The 22,855-nt window shown below is 39.1% G+C and overlaps 1 protein-coding gene across 1 annotated transcript in view; it reads left to right on the forward strand.

The window, feature by feature from the left end:
• Window positions 1-22,855, forward strand: part of LOC109868554 (5-hydroxytryptamine receptor 4-like) — a 65,604-nt gene that overhangs the window by 23,257 nt on the left and 19,492 nt on the right. The window contains exons 5-6 of the mRNA XM_020458190.2: window positions 6,247-6,400; window positions 7,851-8,434. Coding sequence (XP_020313779.1) covers window positions 6,247-6,400; window positions 7,851-8,434 — 738 coding nt within the window. The remainder of the gene's footprint in view (window positions 1-6,246; window positions 6,401-7,850; window positions 8,435-22,855) is intronic.

Below are 22,855 nucleotides of genomic sequence, written 5' to 3' on the forward strand. Positions count from 1 at the left end.
AGTTTAATGGCTGTGATAGGAGAACAAAGAGGATGGATCAACAACATTGTAGGTAGTCCACAATACTAACCTAATTGACAGAGTGAAAATAAGGAAGCCTGAACACAATACAAATATTCCACAACATGCATCCTGTTTTAAACAAGGCACTAAAGTAATACTACAACAAATATGGCAAAGCAATCCACTTCTTGTCCTGAATACAAAGTTTTATCTTTGGGGCAAATCTAATACAACCATTTCTGAGTAACACTCTCTATATTTTCAAGAATAGTGGTGGCTGCATCAAGTTATGCTTGTAATCATTAAGGACTGGGGAGATTTTCAGGAAGAAAAAGAAACAGAATGGAGCTAAGCACAGGCAAATCCTAGAGGAAAACCTAGTTCAGTCTGCTTTCCACCAGACACTGAGAAATAAATTCACCATTCAGCAGGACAATAACCTAAAATACGAGGATAAATCTACACTGGAGTTTTTTACCAATAAGAAAGTTAATGTTCCTGAGTGGCCTAGTTACCGTTTTCACTTAAATATGCTTGAAAATCTATGGCAAGACCTGAAAATGGTTGTCTTAGCAATGATCAACAATTTGACAGAGCTAGAAGAATTCTGAAAAGAGTAATGGGCAAATGTTGCACAAACCAGCTCTTAGAAACTTATCCAGAAAGACTCACAGCTGTAATCGCTGCCAACGGTGATTCTAAAGCCCAAATCAAACGAAAAGCATTTAGTTTGTTTACGGCGTGAATGAGCGCGTACACGCTGGAATTAGAATGCACGGTAGTGAATGGGAGAAAACAGACAGCTTCAATGTCGTCAACGGTATCATGCACTTCAAATTAGAAAGCAAGTAAATTTTTCTTACGTGTACGCGAAGCAATGCTGGTAAAGTGAATTGTTATGTGAATTTGTGAATTCTTATGTCTGGACTTTTAAAAAGTGTCTATTTTGTGTTTATAAGTTTAGCTGCCGGTGCCAATAGTACATATTTAAAAACAATAATGTTTTGCCTACCTTTGTTGATTTTGAGCACAGGCATATGGCCTATGCAGGCTACGGCTGGGAAACTCACAGAACTCTGTTCGAGAGAATACTGTTATGTAGAAATAATGAGACTAGCTAAATTCTTTATCAACTGCTAGGGTGTATTAGCTACAACTCTCCTCATGTTTGTGAGCCGACCTAACAGGAGGCAGGTACAGGGCTCGGTGAGGCAAGGTGAGTCAAAAGGAACACACAACAATAATTCACAAAGCGAACATAACATATTACAACAGTCTATTATGGATTCTCATGACCATTAAGTTGGCATACACTAGGCAGTGCAATGTGAATTGACTCTCTCTACTCTCGCACGCCGTTGACGACGTCTGTCTGTGTGGTTTCGGCTTAACATATTTTCATTCAGGGGGTTGAATACTTATATACTCATATATATTAGTGTTTTATTTTTCATGAATTTCTAAAAATGTTTTTGAATATTTCTTTCACTTTTACAGAATATTGTGTGTAGATCGTTGACAAAAAAATTACAATGAAATCCATTTTAATCCCACTTTGTAGCACCACAAAATGTGAAAAAAGTCAAGGGGTGTGAATACCTTCTGAAGGCCCTGTATTTAATGGGCTATTGTGTGACATATTTGTATGTTTTGATAGAAGTAGTTGATTTTGTGTATTTAATGTTTTGATGGTCTTAATGGAAAATTCCACCCCAAAATGATCTTTTGGTATTTGTTTCATTAGTCGATTGTTGACATAGTCCCAAAATGTTTTGCTTGTCAGCACTCAAGTTTTCAAGATATGTAACTTTCAAAATACAGAAATCATCCCCTGTATAATGCCATTTTGCATCATATGATGCTGCGTTTTGCATCATATGATGCAAGCTATTTTCATGTGCTGTGTGTGAAAGCAGAAATGTACGTTTTTTGTTGAAGATAGCTATATTAGTGCCTGAATAAAACCTTTCTTCTATAGGCCTACTGTGTGCGGCATTGTTTCCTCTCAGGTATCTAGCTAATTTATCTTAGCTAGCTATCTATCTAGCCAAACGTTAGATTTGACTTAGCTAGGAGTATTCCCTCTCTCTGAGTTAATGTAGCCCTGTCCTGTAGTCAAATTACCAAATCACCCTCTAGTGGCCTCATGGGTGCAATATTATTAATATTTTTCATAATTTCATAATTAATAAACATTTGGTTTTCTTAACTGCCAAAAATCGGGTGTTTCTATGTCAAATTGTTATGTTAAATTTCAGTCTTATATGATGTAGATCAAGTATAGTATTGGGATGCAAACTTAAAATTAAATACATTTCAATTCTATATCTGACATGTTGCAGGTCTCATGTGTGTGAGGTGTATACTTTTGTTCAAAGTAGATTTGTACCAAGAAACATTCTGTGTGTGCCCATTGCAGTAAAATTAACATGATTGGTAGCTACAGTAGTTGTCAAGCTTATAATTCATGCTTTTATGGTGGTTCAGTTACTGTATGGTTTTTAGCCTAATTATTTCCATGAGTTAGCTAGCTAGCTAGTCTCAGTCTGGATGCAGGCACAGTTACTTTAACGATAGGTGGATATAGCTAGCTAGCTACATATTGAAATGAAAGGAGTGTCTCAATTGTTCAGCCAAGTTTAAACTATCCAATTAGACTCTCCACTTAAATGTTGTCATGTCTTTGTCCCCCAGATACTAAAGGCGGCATGGCCCTGAGAGTACTTATCCCACCACCAGTGCACAGAGTGCAGGCAGCTACATATGGAAATTAAAGTAGTATCTCAAATGTTTATCCACGTTTGTCCATTTTGACTGCCCCCTAAAATCTTGTTACGTCTGTATTCCCCAGATACAGATACTAAAGACGTGTGTGACAAGTTGGAAAGAAGACTGCCTGCCCAAGCATTGATGATTCCCGAAAGTCATACTGTAAGTATACAGTGGGGCAAAAAAGTATCTAGTCAGCCACCAATTGTGCAAGTTCTCCCACTTAAAAAGATGAGAGAGGCCTGTAATTTTCATCATAGGTATACTTCAACTATGACAGACAAAATGAGAGAAAGAACATCCAGAAAATCACATTGTTGGATTTTTTATGAATTTATTTGCAAATTATGGTGGAAAATAACTATTTGGTCACCTACAAACAAGAAAGATTTCTGGCTCTCACAGACCTGTAACTTCTTCTTTAAGAAGCTCCTCTGTCCTCCACTCGTTACCTGTATTAATGGCACCTGTTTGAACTTGTTATCAGTATAAAAGACACCTGTCCACAACCTCAAACAGTCACACTCCAAACTCCACTATGGCCAAGACCAAAGAGCTGTCAAAGGACACCAGAAACAAAATTGTAGACCTGCACCAGGCTGGGAAGACTGAATCTGCAATAGGTAAGCAGCTTGGTTTGAAGAAATCAAGTGCGGGAGCAATTATTAGGAAATGGAAGACATACAAGACCACTGATAATCTCCCTCGATCTGGGGCTCCACGCAAGATCTCACCCCATGGGGTCAAAATGATCACAAGAACGGTGAGCAAAAATCCCAGAACCACACGGGGTGACCTAGTGAATGACCTGCAGAGAGCTGGTACCAAAGTAACAAAGCCTACCATCAGTAACACACTACGCCGCCAGGGACTCAAATCCTGCAGTGCCAGACTTGTCCCCCTGCTTAAGCAAGTACATGTCCAGGCCCGTCTGAAGTTTGCTAGAGAGCATTTGGATGATCCAGAAGAAGATTGGGAGAATGTCATATGATCAGATGAAACCAAAATAAAAAAAAATGGTAAACACTCAACTCGTCGTGTTTGGAGGACAAAGAATGCTGAGTTGCATCCAAAGAACACCATACCTACTGTGAAGCATGGGGGTGGAAACATCATGTTTTGGGGCTGTTTTCTGCAAAGGGACAAGGACGACTGATCCGTGTAAAGGAAAGAATGAATGGGGCCATGTATCGTGAGATTGAGTGAAAACCTCCTTCCATCAGTAAGGGCATTGAAGATGAAATGTGGCTGGGTCTTTCAGCATGACAATGATCCCAAACACACTGCCCGGGCAACGAAGGAGTGGCTTCGTAAGAAGCATTTCAAGGTCCTGGAGTGGCCTAGCCAGTCTCCAAATCTCAACCCCATAGAAAATCTTTGGAGGGAGTTGAATGTCCGTGTTGCCCAGCAACAGCCTCAAAACATCACTGCTCTAGAGGAGATCTGCATGGAGGAATGGGCCAAAATACCAGCAACAGTGTGTGAACCTTGTGAAGACTTACAGAAAACGTTTGACCTCTGTCATTGCCAACAAAGGGTATATAACAAAGTATTGAGATAAACATTTGTTATTGACCAAATACTTATTTTCCACCATAATTTGCAAATCAATTCATTAAAAATCCTACAATGTGATTCTCTGGATTTTTTTTTCTCATTTTGTTTGTCATAGTTGAAGTGTACCTATGATGAAAATTACAAGCCTCTCTCATCTTTTTAAGTGGGAGAACTTGCACAAATGGTGGCTGACTAAATACTTTTTTGACCCACTGTACATGTGGAATATTGAATTATATTTAATATGTAACACTGTAAACCATGCACAAAGGAGCTGGACTCAACTCAATGCAGATTAACGTCCTGCACACAGCAATTGTTTTGCACCCCAGTATCTCTACCTGCACATTCATCTTCTGCCGATCTACCATTCCAGTGTTTATTTGCTATTTTGTAATTGCTTCGCCACCATGGCCTATTTATTTCCTTACCTTACCTCATTTGCACTCACTGTATATAGACTTTTTGTTTTCTTTTGTTCTACTGTATTATTGACTGTATGTTTTGTTTATTCCATGTGTAACTCTGTGTTGTTGTGTGTGTCGAATTTGCTACGCTTTATCTTGGCCAGGTCGAAGTTGCAAATGAGAACTTGTTCTCAACTAGTCTACCTGGTTAAATAAAGGTGAAATAAAAAAATTAAAAAAATAATAGACTGTATAGGAGTAGAGCATATTCTGAGAAATAGGAAAGGCCACAATTTGTGTGTGTGTGTGTGTGCATGCGTGCACGGGCTTGTGCAAAAGTGTCGTGATCATTTTTCAACATTTATAATATTCTCTAATCCCCAGGTTGTTACAAATATGGCTGAATAACTCTGCCATGCGACCAAAAGAACAAGAGACCCAAACCCTTCATTGTGACTCTCGGGGACAAATCACCTCTACTCCCTGGCATTCACCATCATGAATGGGCAGGCTCTGGAGCAGAAGACATTATGTTTCCTTGTTGTTGTTGTTTGACATAAAATCATGTTAAAAATGTATACCTGGTAGGAGCTGTGGAGTGGTGACTTTTCTTCAGCCCCAATCCTCAGCTTTAATTGGTAGGGCTGCTGAGATATTCAAATGATGGATTGTGCTTCTAAAATGTTGGTTGATTTGTGTGTTCCTTATTATTTTTTTTTAATCTTTTGCATGACTTGATTTTGTAGTTGAAATTAAGAGCTGAAAAATAAACATTTGTGTAGTAACGTTGTAACTTTGAATGTTAACAGTATTTGTACTTTAAGAAAATTAGCAGATTCTGTAATAGAGAGAAGGTAGAAAAAGAGAACCCAGCAAGAAACTAAGAAATGAACACTGCTGGGTAAATAAACATACAAATAATGATAACCCAGCCATAAAGTAATAAATAACCCACTGCTGGGTCAAAATAACCTAGTGCCAGGTATCCATCAATCAAATGTATTTATAAAGCCCTTTTTACATCAGCAGATGTCACACAGTGCTGTACAGAAACCCAGCCTAAAACCCCAAACGGCAAGCAATGTAGATGTAGGAGCACGGTAGGTACTATATTGACCCTGTGCAGGGTTACAGAAATGACCCAAATTTTTTTTGTGTAACAATTTATTATAAAACTGCAATCGATCATTAGAAGGATATTTCTTTTTTAAAAGTAGTCTTTGAAGTGATGAGTCACTGCTTGTCTTTCTTATCCACCTATATAGGACTAAAGCATTTAATAGAGGGTGTCCGTTTAGTTTATTATTTGGTATTGCAAGTAATGAGATTATCTTAATAAGGAATGAGTCATCATTGGCAATATTTTGGTGTGTACATAGCAGGTAGATATTTGTGGCCTGTAGATATAAATGTTATTCAGAAAAGCACTATCAATAGATTACAGGTTTTGTCCTCTGTTGAATCTATGATGTTGATGTTATAATGTTGTTATATTATTTTGATACTGTAGGTACTATGCGATCTGCTGCCAGCCGCTGGTGTACAGGACTAAGATGACTCCCGTCAGAGTGGCCCTAATGCTGGGGGGATGCTGGGTCATCGCCTCCTTCATCTCCTTCCTTCCCATCATGCAAAGCTGGCATGCCATCGGCATAGAGGACATTGTAAGTCTGTAAGCAGCTTGTGGCCTGCCTGTCTATCCGATGGTTCTACTACAGACAGAGTCTTGCTCTGTCGTCTAAATCGTTTGATCCAAATCAATTTACATGCTAGATGTTTTGAGCTACCATGAATTGCTTTGTTGATCCTTGAAAATGTGGACAAATATTGTTAAGTGAAGGACACATGGTTAAAACATCAAGAATTACATTTTTTTATTTGAATAACATTTAAATCTCGTAGAATGGTGTTGTAGTAGTCATAAAACAATTGCACTATTCACAGCCCTTTTCAGCAACAAGCACAACAGATCAAACTGGAGACCTACAGTATGTTTGAATAGTTAAAAAAAATGTTTTGACAGTGCCGATTTTGAGCTGCTGAGATCATGAACTGTTCATGCATCAAGCTCTTTGGGGAGAGCAAACACACAAGCCCTCTTTTAGTTCTAAAAATAGTACAATGACTCATTGTTTCACCTTTGACATCTGAAAAAACGTATCTCTGTCAAATGATGATACTGATTATTGTTTACAAAATTCAAATGATCCATATACACTGACTGTACAAAACATTACTTCCTAATATTGAGTTGCACACCATTGTCCCCTCAAAACAGCCTCAATTTGTCGGGGCATGGACTATAAGGTGTCAAAAGCGTCCCACAGTGAAGCTGGCCCATGTTGACGCCAATGCTTCACACAGTTATGTCAAGTTGTCTGGATGTCCTTTGGGTTGTGGACCATTCTTGATACACACGGAAACTGTTGAGTGTGAAAATACCCAGCATTGTTGCAGTTCTTGTCACTCAAACCGGTGTGCCTGGCACCTACTACCATACCCTGTTCAAAGGCACTTAAATATTTTGTCTTGCCCATTCACCCTCTGAATGGCACTCATAAACAATCCATGTCTCAGTTGTCGCAAGGTTTAAACACCCTTCTTCAACCCGTCTCCTCCCCTTCATCTACACTGATTGAAGTGGATTTAACAGGTGACATCAATAAAAGATCATAGCTTTCACTTGGATTCACCTGGTCAGTCGATGTCATGGAAAGAGCAGGTATTCCTAATGTTTTGTTCTCTCAGTGTAAGTGCCGTCCAAGTGCACTCAACCATCCTAGGCTAAAGCTACCATTACCATTTACATAGACATAAACACCCAAGAAAATTCCAAGCGCACTGAGATCTAAACACTGGAGTCAGTGCTGAGCACAATTCACAGCTACCAGTTTATGAACACAAATAATACTATATGTCAACGTCTACCCGTTCATAGTTTGTTTTAAGAGAGTCAGTAAATGGACATTAGGCAATCGTTACACTCTCGGGTTGAAGGGGATACAAGCGTGTCACTATTCCATATGTGGATACAACAGAACGCACATGCCTCTTCCTGTATGTGGATCTGCTTGTTCATTGCTTGTTCTCTCTCTGCATGCTGTCTGTCTCCAGATTGAGGAGAGGAAGTTCAGCAGCAGCAGCAGCAGCAACAAGACCAACTGTGTATTCGTGGTGAACCGTCCGCATGCTCTCATCTGCTCCGCCGTGGCCTTCTACGTTCCCCTGGGCCTCATGGTGCTGGCCTACCAGCGCATCTACATCACCGCCATGGGCCACGCGCGGCAGATCGGCACGCTGCAGCGGGCAGGCTCCGCCCACTACTCGGCGCCCCCCCATCACTACCTCAGCTCCGAGCAGCAGGGCTCCAGTCGCATGCGCATAGAGACCAAAGCTGCCAAGACCCTGGCTGTCATCATGGGCTGCTTCTGTCTCTGCTGGGCCCCATTCTTCATTACCAACGTGGTGGACCCCTTCATCCACTACAGTGTGCCCTGGCAGATGTGGACCGCCTGGCTGTGGCTTGGCTATATTAACTCTGGCCTTAACCCCTTTCTCTACGCCTTCCTGAACAGGGCCTTCAGACGGGCCTTCCTCATGGTACTGTGTTGTGGTGGTGAGAGATACGTACGCCAGGGGAGCTACGGCCCCACCAGACGCTACTCTGGATCTGTCAATGGGAACTCCGTCGCACTCAGGTAAGGAACTGATACTGGACCACCCACACGTGTCCTACCTTTTATCATTTAGCCTTGAATTAAGATCATTCTCTCTCAGCTACAGACACATAATGTTCTCTCAGGTAGGTGGGTTAAGCTGAGTCTCTGGTGCCCTATCTTACTTCTAATACTTTTTGATTCATCTGAGATGAGATATTGCCCAAGACGTTTGTGTCACATCCTGATCCGTTTCACCTGTCTTTGTGCTTGTCCCGTCGAGTCCTACCAGCGTTTTCCTGTGTTTCCTGTGCTCTCGTTTTTGTTACTGCAATGCCTTATGAAGGCAGGCAAAAGAAGTCAAGGCAGGCAAAGGGTCGTAATCCAAATCAGAGTCATGCAGGTAGAGCACGACGGGCAGGAACAGGCAGAGGACAGGCAGAGGTCAGAACTGGGAAGACTAACAAAAACAAAAACTATAGCACAGGAAACACGGAAAACAGGTAGGATTTGACATCTAAGGCACTGCATCTTAGTGCTAGAGGCGTCACTACAGACCCTGGTTCGATTCCAGGCTGTATCACAATCGGCCGTGATTGGGATTCCCATAGGGTGGCGCACAATTGGCCCAGCGTCTTCCGGTTAGGGTTTGGCCGGGGTAGGCCGTAAATAAGGATGTGTTCTTAACTGACTTTCCTAATTAAATAAATGTTAAATAAAAACATTAAAAAATTAATGGGACAAACACAAAGACAGGTGAAACAGATCAGGGTGTGACAGTTTGAGGTCTGAAGAGAAAACCTGGTTATTCTCCAATCAGGGTCATCAAATAATTAATATTTAAATTGTTGAACAACATAGTGAGAGTTTAACTCAAACTCAGATGCTTGAGTTTGTTTAACTGTTGAATGTCTGTGTGTTATTAAAAAAATTATCATGTTTAATTAGACAACCAGGAAGCCAGAATAGGTTATCGTCAAGTGAAGACAAGTAAAGGATGGGGCATCATTAGGGAGATTTAGATTTGCTCTTATACCCTGTTTTTTTCCATACCCAATTTGGTTGGGCACGTTGAGCAGTGCTGTACTCTTCTACCAGACTCAGAGGCCCATGTGTGAGAAAGGCACTTAGGCCACTCAGCCCACGCCTATATGACCTCATCAACACTACTGGATACACAGAGGGGGGAAAACAAAATGCTTGTGACTATATCCTGGATTGTCAATTGGCCCAGAAGTAGTATGTATGTGCTTTTTAAACCACATTGGCATTTTGAAATGGGATAGTGTTTGTTTATTCATGTTTTTATGATTATGTTTTCCTTTTGAAATCGGATGAGGTGCCGGATGTTGTGATCTTTTTGTGTCATCATTTATCTTTCTCAAAGGCTGTTTAGAGAAAGAGAGAGAGAGAGAGAAGTAGCTGGTTTTACATACTTCTCTCCAGGGTGACTTAGCCTTTTTTTATTGTTCAGTGTTTTGTTTGTGAGTTTTTCACATAATGATTGACTTTGTTTCCATACAAAATGTTACAAGTCTACCGTCCATGTGTTTCTATTTTATTACGTTTTGGAAAATAACATTTCATTCTTAACTGGTAACTCTGCGGCCATATTCACAGTTGTAGTGGTTACTCCTTGGATTCATTTTTGTGTAATATAGTAGGCAGAAAAACAAACGGTATTAGAGACACCCTAATGTCTCTCTATTAAAAAATCTCTGAGACACAAAGCAGATGTCTCTTTTTTCCGCTCAGAATCAAATTACTGCAACTAGACTAGAAGCTGTTGGAAAATCATTACGGATTTTGCGTAAGATACTTTTTCTTCTAGCATTAAAGTGGTCAGTAGTCAGTCACATAGTGAAAATGTCAACCAATTGATTGGTCGAAAAAACAGACTACTTTCAGTCTACCAAGATTTGATTTAGTTGGGGACCGCCTTACTTCCCCTAACCTTTTAACCTAACTCCTAAACCCTAACCCTAACCCCTAGCCTAGGCAACGTTAGCCACCTAGCTACCTAGCTAGAATTCGTAACTTATCATACATTTTGCAAATTTGTAACATATAACATGAATTGTAATTCGTAACATATCATACGAAATGGGTGATGGACATCCACAAATGAATACATACCATACAAAACATAACATATCATACTAAATGGAGTTTCTCGGATTTACGTACAGAATAATACGAAATACTAAGAGAACATGTTGATGGAAAAGCTTGTTGTGTTGTGTCCATAGGAATAATCCATAGAAGGGTTTTGGAATCTCTAACCCTCGCAATTTGACTGTTAAACTCCTGGGTACACTATGAATAGCTGACAGTTTTGTCTTAAGTGGAAACTTACATCTATGGATAAATATGTCTATGGTTGGTTGTGGGTGTCAGTTTGCCTTTTGAAAATGTCCAAAACAGTCTTGTGAAAAACGTATAGTTTGGGAAGCAAATGCTGTCATTATTACACGTGTAATATGGTAGTTATTTTAACGTGACTATTTTTTACAAACAAAAAAATATTTGATTCATAAAATATTTAAGCAGTCATCTTCCTCAAATGAAGGGGATGATGACAGAATATTTGCGAGAGGTAAGGGTTTTTTGGAGATTTTTATAAGGATTCCAAAAAACAGAGGCAGTTGGAGAACTTATTCATGGAAGTAAATACATTTAGAAAAAAAATATATATAATATACATGTATATATTATTATTAGCTAGCATACAGGTGGACCACTGTATATGATGAGATGCTAGCTAGCTAACTTTACTGTATAGCTAAGTAAATCAAATATCATCAGCTAGCTAACGTCTTATTAGCTATCTATCTTGATGTTTATCATTGCGAATTAAAACACAAGCTCCAAATGCATTTGTAGATAACAGTCATGGAAGAGGGTGAAAGGACTTTTGCTCCAGCTGTCAAAAAAGGGTGGAAGTAGACTGGATAGGGTAGGTCATTTTTTGGGAGGACATTATGAAAAGATTCTCTCGTTCTAGTTCCTAGTAAGGAAAAATGTTAGGACAGAGAGATATTAGCAACATGCTAAAACATGAGGTGGGTAAATGGCACGACAATGGGCCTCAGGATCTCGCCACGGCATCTCGGTGCATTCAAATTGCCGTCTATCGTCACGCCCTGATCTGTTTCACCTGTCCTTGTGCTTGTCTCCACCCCCCTCCAGGTGTCACCCATCTTCCCCATTATCCCCTGCATATATATACCTGTGTTTTCTGTCTGTTGCCAGTTCGTCTTGTTTGTTCAAGCCTACCAGTGTTTTGTTTCAGCTCCTGTTTTTCCCTAGTCTCTTTTTCTCATCCTTCTGGTTTTTGACCTTTGCCTGTCCTGACCCTGTACCCACCTGCCTGACCACTGCCTTTCTCTGACCCTGAGCCTGCCTGCCTGCTGTCCTATACCTTTGCTCCACCTCTGGATTACCGACCTCTGCCTGACCTGAGCCTGCCTGACGTCTTGTACCTTGGCCTCGTTTGCCTGCTCATGTGGTTATAATAAATATTGTTATTTCACATAGTCTGCACTTGGGCCTTACCTTGATTCCTGATATCGTTAAAATGCTATTTTTTTCGTTGTCTGTAGCTTATGCCTGCCCATACCATTACCCCACCGGCACCATGTGGCACTCTGTTCACAATGTTGAGATTAGCAAACCGCTCACCCACACGGCGTCATGCACGTGAGGCCGGTTGGACGTACTGCCAAATTCTCTAAAACGACGCTGGAGGCAGCTTATGCTAGAGAAATTAACATTAAATTATCTGGCAACAGCTCTGGTGGACACTCCGTAGTCAGCATGCCAATATCACATGACCTCAAAACTAGAGACACCTATGGCATTGTGCTGTGACAAAAACAGTGACCTTTTATTGTCCCCAGCAGAAGGTGCACCTGTGCAATGATACGGCTGTTTAATCAGCTTCTTGAATTTCCACACCTGTCAGGTGGATGGATTATCTTGACAAAGGAGAAATTCTAACTAACAGGGATGTTAATAAATTTATGCAAAAAAATTAGAGAAATAAGCTTTTTGTGCATATGAAAAATTTCGGGGATCTTTTATTTCAGCTTATGAAACATGGGACCAACACTTTACATGTTGTGTTTATATTTTGTTCAGTGATTGCCTAGTCACTTTTACCCCTATAATCACATGTACATACTGTATTACCATAATTATGTCAACTACCTTATACCCCTGCACATTGACTCGTTACTGGTACTCCTTGTATAATGCCTCATTATTGTTTTTATTGTGCTACTATTTCCTTTTTTATTTAGCAAATGTTTGTCTTACTTTTTAACTCTGCATTGTTGGGAATGGGCTCGTAAGTAAGCATTTCACTGTAAAGTTTACACCTTTGTATTTGGCGCATGTGAGCAATATAATTTGATTTGATTGTGCTAGGGGAGGCGGAGGCCTGGGGAGGAGAAATGAAGAAGTTCCTAATTTGTATTCCGTAGACCTCGCTAACTCCTCAAACCTGATTCATAGTATAGAGCACTGGTCGTCTTTCCATGAGGTTTCAGGGTGTTGAATAACACTTTATTAGTTATGTTATAATGCCTACATAGGATGGTCAAAATCCATTCTGTGTTGAATTGTGCATCCATTGTTTTCAGTATTTGTTATGGATTTCCTTTTGCTTAGTAGCTTTAGCTGCTCTAGTTTGTATTTGTTTATTCTGAAGCTGCTTTCAGCAGCAGAACAAAGTGTCGATAGAGAGTGTGTGTTTAGTCATCTGCAGGAAAAAGGCATAAGGACATTACACATCAAAAACCAAGCCTTGTGTAGCAAGGTCATAATATACACAGAGAATTAAGTTCTTGTGGCTGAAAAGCAGGTTTAGCCTTGGTTCACACACAGACTACCATCCACTTTGATGCACTTCGCTGAGCACTCTGGTTTTATTCACATAGCAAATAGGGAAGGATTCAAAATGAATATATAGTGGAAACACTGTTAAAACTTTCACTATGTTGTTCAACAATTTACAAGCCCTATACTGTAGCTACCTGGGCTTTTACAACCTGAAATAACTACACTTCACATCATCGCATAATAAAGCAATATCACCATCTTCAAGACTGCCTAAAGCTAACCGCTAACACAATGTTCTAGCATCTTGAAAGCATTCCACCATCTTGCCAGAAGTAGCCTTCTCTTGTCATCACTGTTGCATCCAAGATGCGGCAGGGTAGCCTAGTGGTTAGAGTGTTGGGGTTGCAAGTTCATATCCCCGAGCTGACAAGGTACAAATCTGTCGTTCTGTCCCTGAACAAGGCAGTTAACCCACTAGGGTTCCTAGGCCGTCATTGAAAATAAGAATTTGTTCTTAACTGACTTGCCTACTTAAATAAATAAAGGTTAATAAAAAGATAAAAGCATGGATGGATTATGTTTCATCTAAAATGTCTATATCTAAGTGATGTTGCTACAGAATCAATTTTGCACCAGGACATACGCTTTCCTGTGTATAAGCTCTCTTGGTGGCAAGGTGACGAGTCAACACAACCAAATGGAACCTAGCTTGACTGGGAATTCCACAAGGTTAGGATAAAAATGTGTACTCTATAGGTGCCATTGAATCTTTATTGCCCACAAGGGTTGAGAGCAGTGGAGGCTGCTGAGGGGAGGATGGCTCATAATAATGGCTAGAACAAAGCAAATGGAATGTCACCAAACCATGTGTTTGATGTATTTGATACCGTTCCACCGATTCCACTCCAGCCATTACCACGAGCCCGTCCTCCCCAATTAAGATGCAACCAACCTCCTGTGGTATGAGAGAAATACATTTGTAAAGTAATCAAAGGGGCTTACAAGAAAATGACTAATTCAGGCAGAAAGGAGTTTCAGCACTTTAATCCATTGTTCAGGATGAGTAAATCACCTGTACTTACCCTGAACAATGGATTAAAGTGAGCAAATAAAAAATGGATCTCTGCCTTTTTTGTTGAGTGCTCCTTTCTGCCTGCAATTAGTCCTTTTGGAAATGTTTCTTGGTAATCCACTTTGATGGATTTTTGTCATTGTTGTCAAGCACCCCTACTTTCTTTGTTTGCTGTTGCTCATTTGTAAAGTAAATACATTCACTCTCAGTGTGTTGGTTCACCACAGAGACATAAGTGCCTCCTACCCCAGCTAGCATATACCGTTCTGAGAACCATATGTTTCTTAGAGCTTCGTGAGAGTATGGTTATGTTGCCTGCAACCTTCCCAAAATGTTATTGGAATGGTGTAGGATAGTTGCTTGGCTTTGGAACATCCTCAATACATTTAAGGAACATGACAAAACAACGTTATTACTTTAACGGAATGTTCCTAAAAGTTCAAACATGGTTACATTTAATTACATTTTTTGGTATTGTTCTAGGAATGTTCTCCAATTGGTTTGGCATTGGGAATGTTCTCAAAGTTCAAAGAACGTTAAGAAACAACGTTCTTCTGTGGGAATATTAGTACTTCAGCATAACGTTTCCTACAGGTTTCCTTATGGTTCTATTTTAAATGATGTTCTCAGAACGTTCAGAGAATGTTAAAGTGGAACTGACAGCATTAACTACTTTGCAGATATGAAACAAACAGACAATCATAATATCAGTGAAAAATATCAAATTCCTACTTTATGCTACAAAACCAACTTTATAAGAGGTTTGAAATAGGTTCTACTTTACTAAACAATCCATTATGTACAGTAAGGCATTTTTGGGAGAATAGATGGATGCAGTTCAATACATGATTCATTATAATTCACCAATACATTTATTCACTTTTTTCCCAAAAATGTATAGCTGTAAATCACAGCTTGCGCCCCGCACCGTACATTGTTTGCTGCCTCCACCCATTCGGGCAGGATGCACTGTTTCAGGGCAATGATCACAAGTCGGTCATAACGTAGTCATAGCGTGGCTAATAGGCTAGCGTACATGCTAAACATAAGGCCCGTGGGCCGAACAGGACACATAAGCGAGTCAACAATTGAGTCATCTATTTTATCAAATTATAGCCTAATGTCCTGGCATCGGTGAAATCAACTTCAATCGCTCTTCTTTTGTTTGTCCCATTTACAGCGCACAGCGGAGGGAAAGTGTACAGACACAGTCCTAGCTAGGCTACTAAAAACGAAGCCTGCAACAAAACAAGATGCAGATGAGCACTACGTAGGCCTATTACAGGGTGAGGAGTGAGTTTCACACATCCCCATGTGCTACATTCACCCCTCAAACTTACTTAACAGTGACCCCAGCACTGAACTGAGTGCAACTGTAGATCAGAGTCACTAGGAACCACTGTAAAGGACGTCACCCTGTTTGCTTAGGAAGTACTACCTCCTCCCGATTCGGCCCATACCTGGCGCGAACTCGGGACCTCTGCCTTAAAAACACACGGGACCTCCCTCCTCAAGGGTAGCCGATCGCACCACCTCAAAAGCTAGCTAATGAGGCAAAGCAAGTGGGATACTTAAGGCTGAGGAGCAAGTTTCACACATCCCTATGTGCTACACTAGATTCTCAGAAACATATATCTTCGTTCCCAGAACCAATGGGAAACCAAAAATGTACGCTACCATTACTTCCAAGAAACCAAATGTGCTAGCTGGGACTGCTCTCAATATGGCCACCAACACTACTTCCTGTAGCAAATCTACATCCCTGTCAACAGCTCTGCACCATTGGGACACGTTTCTGCATTTGACATTCCTAGATTACAATTTTAGGGTGTAGGTGAAAGTTACTGCAGATGCAGTATCTGTTAATCTAATGAACACTAAGTTATTCTACCTCAGAGCTTGAGCAAAAACTGTGGACAGTCTCCGCCGCCACGGCAATAAATATACAGTGCCTTCAGAAAGTATTCATACCCCTTGACTTATTCCACAGCCTAAATTCAAAATGTATTAAATATATTTTGTCTCATCCATCTGCACACAATAACTCCTAATGACAAAGTGAATATGTTGTTTTAGAAATGTTTTAAAATGTATTGAAAACGAAATACAGAAATATTAAAATTACATAAGTATTCACACCCCTGAGTCAATACATGTTAGAATCCCCTTTGGCAGCGATAACAGCTGTATGTTTTTCAGCTGTGAGTCTCTAAGCGCTTTTCACACCTGGATTGTACAATATTTGCTATATTTTTCTTTTAAAAATGATTCTAAATTTGTCAAGTTGGTTGTTGATCATTGCTAGACAGCCATTTTCAAGTCTTGCCATAGATTTTCAAACCGATTTAATTCAAAACTGTAACTAGGCCACTCAGGAACATTCAACGTCATCTTGGTAAGCAACTCTAATGTATATTTGGCCTTGTGTTTTAGGTTATTGTCCTGCTGAAAGGTGAATTTGTCTCCCAACATCTGTTGGAAAGCAGACTGAACCAGGTTTTCTTCTAGGATTTTGCCTGTGCTTAGCTCTATTCCATTTACTTATATCCAAAACAATTCCCTAGTCCTTGCCAATGACAAGTATAACCATAACATGATACAGCCACCACCATGCTTGAAAATATGAAGAGTGGTACTCAGTGATGTGTTGTGTTGGATTTGCCCCAAACATAACACTTTGTATTCAGGCCAAAAAGTAAAATTTCTTTGACAAGTTTTTTTTGTTGCAGTTTTACTTTAGTGCCTTATTGCAAACAGGATGCATGTTTTGGAATATTTGTATTCTGCACAGGCTTCCTTCTTTTAACTCTGTAATTTAGGTTAGTATTGTGGAGTAACTACAATGTTGTTGATCCATCCTCAGTTTTCTCCTATCACAGCCAAACTGTAACTGCTTTATACTCACCATTGGCCTCATGGGGAAATCCCTGACAGGTTTCCTTCCTCTCTGGCAATTTAGGAAGGAAGCCTGTATCTTTGTAGTAACTGCGTGTATTGATACACCATCCAAAGTGTAATTAATAACTTCACCATGGTCAAAGGGATATTCAATGTCTGCTTTGTTTAAAAAAAAAAATTCTACAAATAGGTGCCCTTCTTTGCGAGGCATTGGAAAACCTCCCTGGTCTTTGTGGTTGAATCTGTGTTTGAAATTCACTGCTCGACTGAGGGACCTTACAGATAAATGTATGTGTGGGCTACAGATAGTACATAGGTAAGCATTCAAAAATCATGTTAAACACTATTATTTCACACAGAGTGAGTCCATGTAACTTATTATGTGATTTGTTTAGCACATTTTTACTCCTGAACTTATTTAGGCTTGACATAAACAAAGGGTTAAATACTCATTGACTCAGGACATTTCAGCTTTTTGTTTTTAATTCACTTGTAAACATTTAGAAATTCTTCATTCCACTTTGAAATTATGGGGCTTTGCGTGTAGGCCTGTGACCAAAATCTAATTGTAATCCATTTTAAATTCAGGCTGTAACAACAACAAAATGTGGACAAAGTTGTGGTGTGAATACTATTTGAAGGCACTGTAAATGCAGGGATGGGTAAGTTACTTTCTAAATGTAATCTGGTACCGTTACTAGTTACCTGTCCAAAATTGTAATCGGTAACTTTTGGATTACCCAAACTCAGTAACGTAATCTAATTACATTCAGTTACTTTTAGATTACGCTCCCCTTAATAGAAGAAGACAAAAATGTATGTTACCAATTGAACTTTAAAATGTTAAAATGTACATACAGTTGCTGGCCATATATATATATATATATATATATATATATATATATATATATATATATATATATATATATATATATATATATATATATATATATTTGTTATATATATATATATATATATATATATTTATATATATATTTATATTTATATATATATATATTTATATTTATATATATTTATATTTATATATATTTATATATATATTTATATATTTATATATTTATATATATATATATATTTATATATATATTTATATATATATATATTTATATATATATATATCAATTTATATATATATCAATTTATATATATATATATTTATATATATATATATATATATATCAATTTATATATATATATATTTATATATATGACCGGAGAGGAAGGAAACCAGGAAACAAGTCCAAAAATGTATATAGCAACAGATTGCCCCTTAAAGTCTATCAAAAATGTGCGAGTTTGAGGAGGTGTCAATTTTTTTATCAGCACTGCCCTGTACTGCATTATCACCACCGCATCTCAATGTTAGAGCCGACACCCTGGTTCGATTCCAGGCTGTATCTCAACCGGCCGTGATTGAGAGTCCCATAGGGCTGAGCTTAATTGGGTTTTGATGGTGTAGGCCGTCATTGTGAATAAGAATTTGTTCTTAACTGATTTGCCTAGTTAAATAAAGGTTACATTTTTTTAAATAAATAAATGAATTAGACTGAGCAATAAAATCCCCACTTTTATTCCATAGGCTGGGATCTGAACTATGCAGCTGTTACAAGAGCACATTTTTCACTTGCTGCCCCCTGGTATCAAAAACAATGATTGATAGGCAGCTTAAACTTCTTGAATTCAACCATTATTGGGTTCAAATACACATTTAGATTTGTGAACAGCCATCCACAACAACCACAATCCGTAAGACACAAATAGCTAAATGAGAGAGCAGCAGTGTGATTCACATCAATGCGCTATGTAGATATCAATAATAAGTTATATCCGTATCGCCGTACACTACACCACTGCTGACCTCCAAGCGTTTATTTCAGTTGGATAATCTTTGGATGCTGACAGCAGTTGCACCATTGGAAGCGATAGCTTGGACTGTAGCCTACAAAAAAAACATTCCTGCTCTTTTCCCGCAATCCACCAAATACATTTTAAATATAGTGTGTCATCATAGTGGTCTCTGACTTGTGGTCAGATTCGCTCAGGTGGAATAAACTTAAACTTGCGCCTTTTTTCAATGCTGATTTGAATGTCAATGAGAAAACAGAGAAGTGTCAATGATTTTTTTCCCACACATCCTTTCTGAATTTAAATTGAATCCTCGAAGTAATCGTCTAGTTTTTTGAAAGTATCTATAATCTGATTACAATATTTTTGCTGGTAACGTAACGATTTACAGATACCGTTTTTTTTGTAATCCGTTACTCCCCAACCATTTGTATATTTGGTATTTTTGGTATTTTATTAGGATCCCCATTAGCTGTTCCAAAAGCAGCAGCTACTCTTCCTGGGGTCGACACAAAACATGAAACATAATACAGAATATCAATAGAAAAGAACAGCTCAAGGACAGAACTACATACATTAAAAAAAGGCATACATAGCTTACATATCAATGCATACACACAAACTATCTAGGTCAAATAGGGTAGAGGCATTGTGCTGTGAGGTGTTGCTTTATCTGTTTTTTGAAACCAGGTTTCTGAGCAGTATGAGATGGAACAGAGTTCCATGCAACAATGGCTCTATATAATATTGTACCCTTTCTTGAATTTCTTTTCGGATTTGGGGACTGTGTAAAGACCCCTGGTGGCATGTCTTGTGGAGGTAAGTGTGTGTCAGAGCTGTGTGTAGTAAACAATGAGACTATGCAAACAATGAGAATTTCAACACATTCATGTTTCTTATAAAAATAAGAAGAATCCAGTCAGTCTCTCCTCAACTCTTAGCCAAGAGAGTCTGGCATGCATAGTATTTATAACAGCCCTCTGATTACAATCACGAGCAAAACGTGCCGCTCTGTTCTGGGCCAGCTGCAGCTTAACTACGTCTTTCCTTGTAGCACTGGACCACATGACTGGACAATAATCAAGATTAGATACAACTAGACAGAACTCTGCCCTTCTTTACAACCATTGAATCTGTATGTTTTGACCATGACAGTTTACAATCTCAGGTAACGCCAAGTAATTTAGTCTCCTCAACTTGTTCAACAGCCACACCATTCATTACCTGATTCAGCTGAGGTCTAGAATTTAGGGAATGATTTGTACCAAATACAATGCTCTTAGTTTTGTAGATGTTCAGGACCAGTTTATTAATGGCCACCCATTCCATAACAAACTGCAACTCTTTGTTAAGAGTTTCAGTGACTTCATTAGCTGTGTTGCTGATGAGTATATGTTTGAATCATCAGCATACATGGACACACATGCTTTGTTTAATGCCAGTGGCAGGTCATTGGTAAAAATAGAAAAGAGTGGAGGGCCTAGAGAGCTGCCCTGCGGTACACCACACTTGACATGTTTGACATTAGAGAAGCTTTCATTAAAGAAAACCCTTTGAGTTCTATTAGATAGATAGCTCTGAATCCACACTAAAAAAGCCATAACACATCATGTATGTTTTTTCAACAACAGGTTAGGGTCAACAACAGGTCATGGTCAATAGTATCAAAGGCCGCTTTACCACTCTTGGGTAGCGAAATTACTTTGGCTTCCCTCCAGGCCTGAGGACAAAGACTTTCCTCTACGCTCAGATTAAAGATTTGACAGATAGGAGTGGCTATAGAGTCAGATACCATCCACAGTAGCTTTCCATCTAAGTTGTCAATCCCATGAGGTTTGTCATTATTGATCGATAACAATTATTTATCCACCTCTCCCACACTAACTTTACAGAATTCAAACCTGCAATGCATTTCTTTCATTATTAGTTTTTTTATGCATGAATATGATGGCTCACTGTTCGTTGTTGGCATTTTCTGCCTAAGTTTGCCCACTTTGCCAATTAAGTAATCATTAAAATAATTGGCAACATCAAATGGTTTTGTGATGAATTAGCCATCTGATTCGATGAAAGATGGAGTTGAATTTGTCTTCCTGCCCATAAATTAATGTAAAGTACTCCAAAGTTTTTTTTCCATCATTCTTTATATCATTGATTTTGGCTTCATAATAAAGTTGATTATTGTTGTTGTTGAGATTGGTCAGATAATTTCTCAATTTGCAGTAATTCAGCCAGTCAGATGTGTAGACTCCTTTTGCCCCATCTTTTTCAAACATACAGTTTTTCAATTCCTCATCAATTCATGGAGCCTTAACAGTTATAACAGTTAGTTTCTTTTTAGGTGCATGTTTATCAATAATAAGTGCAGCATCTGGATGCTCCTTATTAATCACATCAGACCAACAAATATTTTGAACATCATCCACATAAGAGTCACAGCAAAATCTTTTGTATGATCACTTATACACTATTATAGGCCCAGCTGTTGGAACTTTGGCTTTCCTGGATATAGCCACTATATCACTGCATCCAATGGGTACAGCTTTAGAACAAAGTTCTACAGCATTAGTAAAAATGTGATCGATACATGTGGATGATCTTGTTCCGGTATGTTTATAAACACCCTGGTAGGTTTATTAATAGCCTGAACCAGATTACAGGCACCGGTTACAGTAAGAAGCCTTCTCTTGAAAGGACAGCTTGATGAAAACCAGTCAATATTCAGGTCCCCAAGAAAGTAGACCTCTCGGTTTACATCACATACTCTATCAAGGATTTCACACATATTGTTTAGATACTGACTGTTAGCACTTGGTGGTCTATAGCAACACCCCAAAAGAAAAGGCTTTAGATGTGCCAAGTGAACCTGCAACCACAACACTTCAATAACACTTGACATAAGATCTTCTCTAAGAATTACAGGGCTCTGAATATATACCACAACACCTCCCCCAGGTATTTCTGTCTCTTCTATAGATGTTATATCCGTGTATTGCTACTGCTGTATCATCAAAATGAGTCTCAGAAATGGCTGAAATATGAATGTTATCTGATGTTATCAAGTTGTTGATTTCATTAACCTTATTTCTAAGGATACATATATTAATATGTTCAGCCCTTTCCTGGGTAGCTTATCAGAGATAGACATAATACTGAAAAGAGCATAGAAAGCAAGATACAAAAATATACATTCAGCAGTACATTAATCAACGTGTGTGTGTGTGTTGTGTGGGTGTGTGCGTGCGTGCGTGCTGCGGGGTTGAAACTACGAACCCATAGGCTTGGCTCTCTCATCCCCTCCAGGCTTCTGGGAGGGAGGGTGAGCCTGTCATAGCGGATGTAAGCAATGTCCCCACGCGCTCTGGCAGCTTTCATGGCTGGGATCAGTTCATTCCTCTTCTGGCGCACAGCTTCAGGATAGTTGAGGAAGATATACATTCCTCTCAAGTTCTTGGCTCTTTCAGGAACAGCTACCTTGTCCTTGAACCTCAGGAATTTTACCACTATTGGCCTGGGCCTGTCACCTGGGCCGGGGGTGGGTTTTCCAATCTTGTGTGTGCACTCCAATCTTCCTGTGGTCCATCTTCAGTTTTTCAGAGATCATTTCCCTCACTTTGTCCTCAGACTCCGTCCAAGTCTCATGTGGAGATTCTGCAATTCCCTCCACAACCATGTTGTTCCATCTGATTTATCCATCATTTTTATCATGGATTCACATACATAACTGATGTCCTCTCTCAATGACTTACAGATTGCTGTCATTTTGCTGTTCTCCTGTTTCAACT

This window comes from Oncorhynchus kisutch, linkage group LG23 (genome assembly GCF_002021735.2).
Source record: "Oncorhynchus kisutch isolate 150728-3 linkage group LG23, Okis_V2, whole genome shotgun sequence".
In the NCBI taxonomy this organism is placed as follows: domain Eukaryota; kingdom Metazoa; phylum Chordata; class Actinopteri; order Salmoniformes; family Salmonidae; genus Oncorhynchus; species Oncorhynchus kisutch.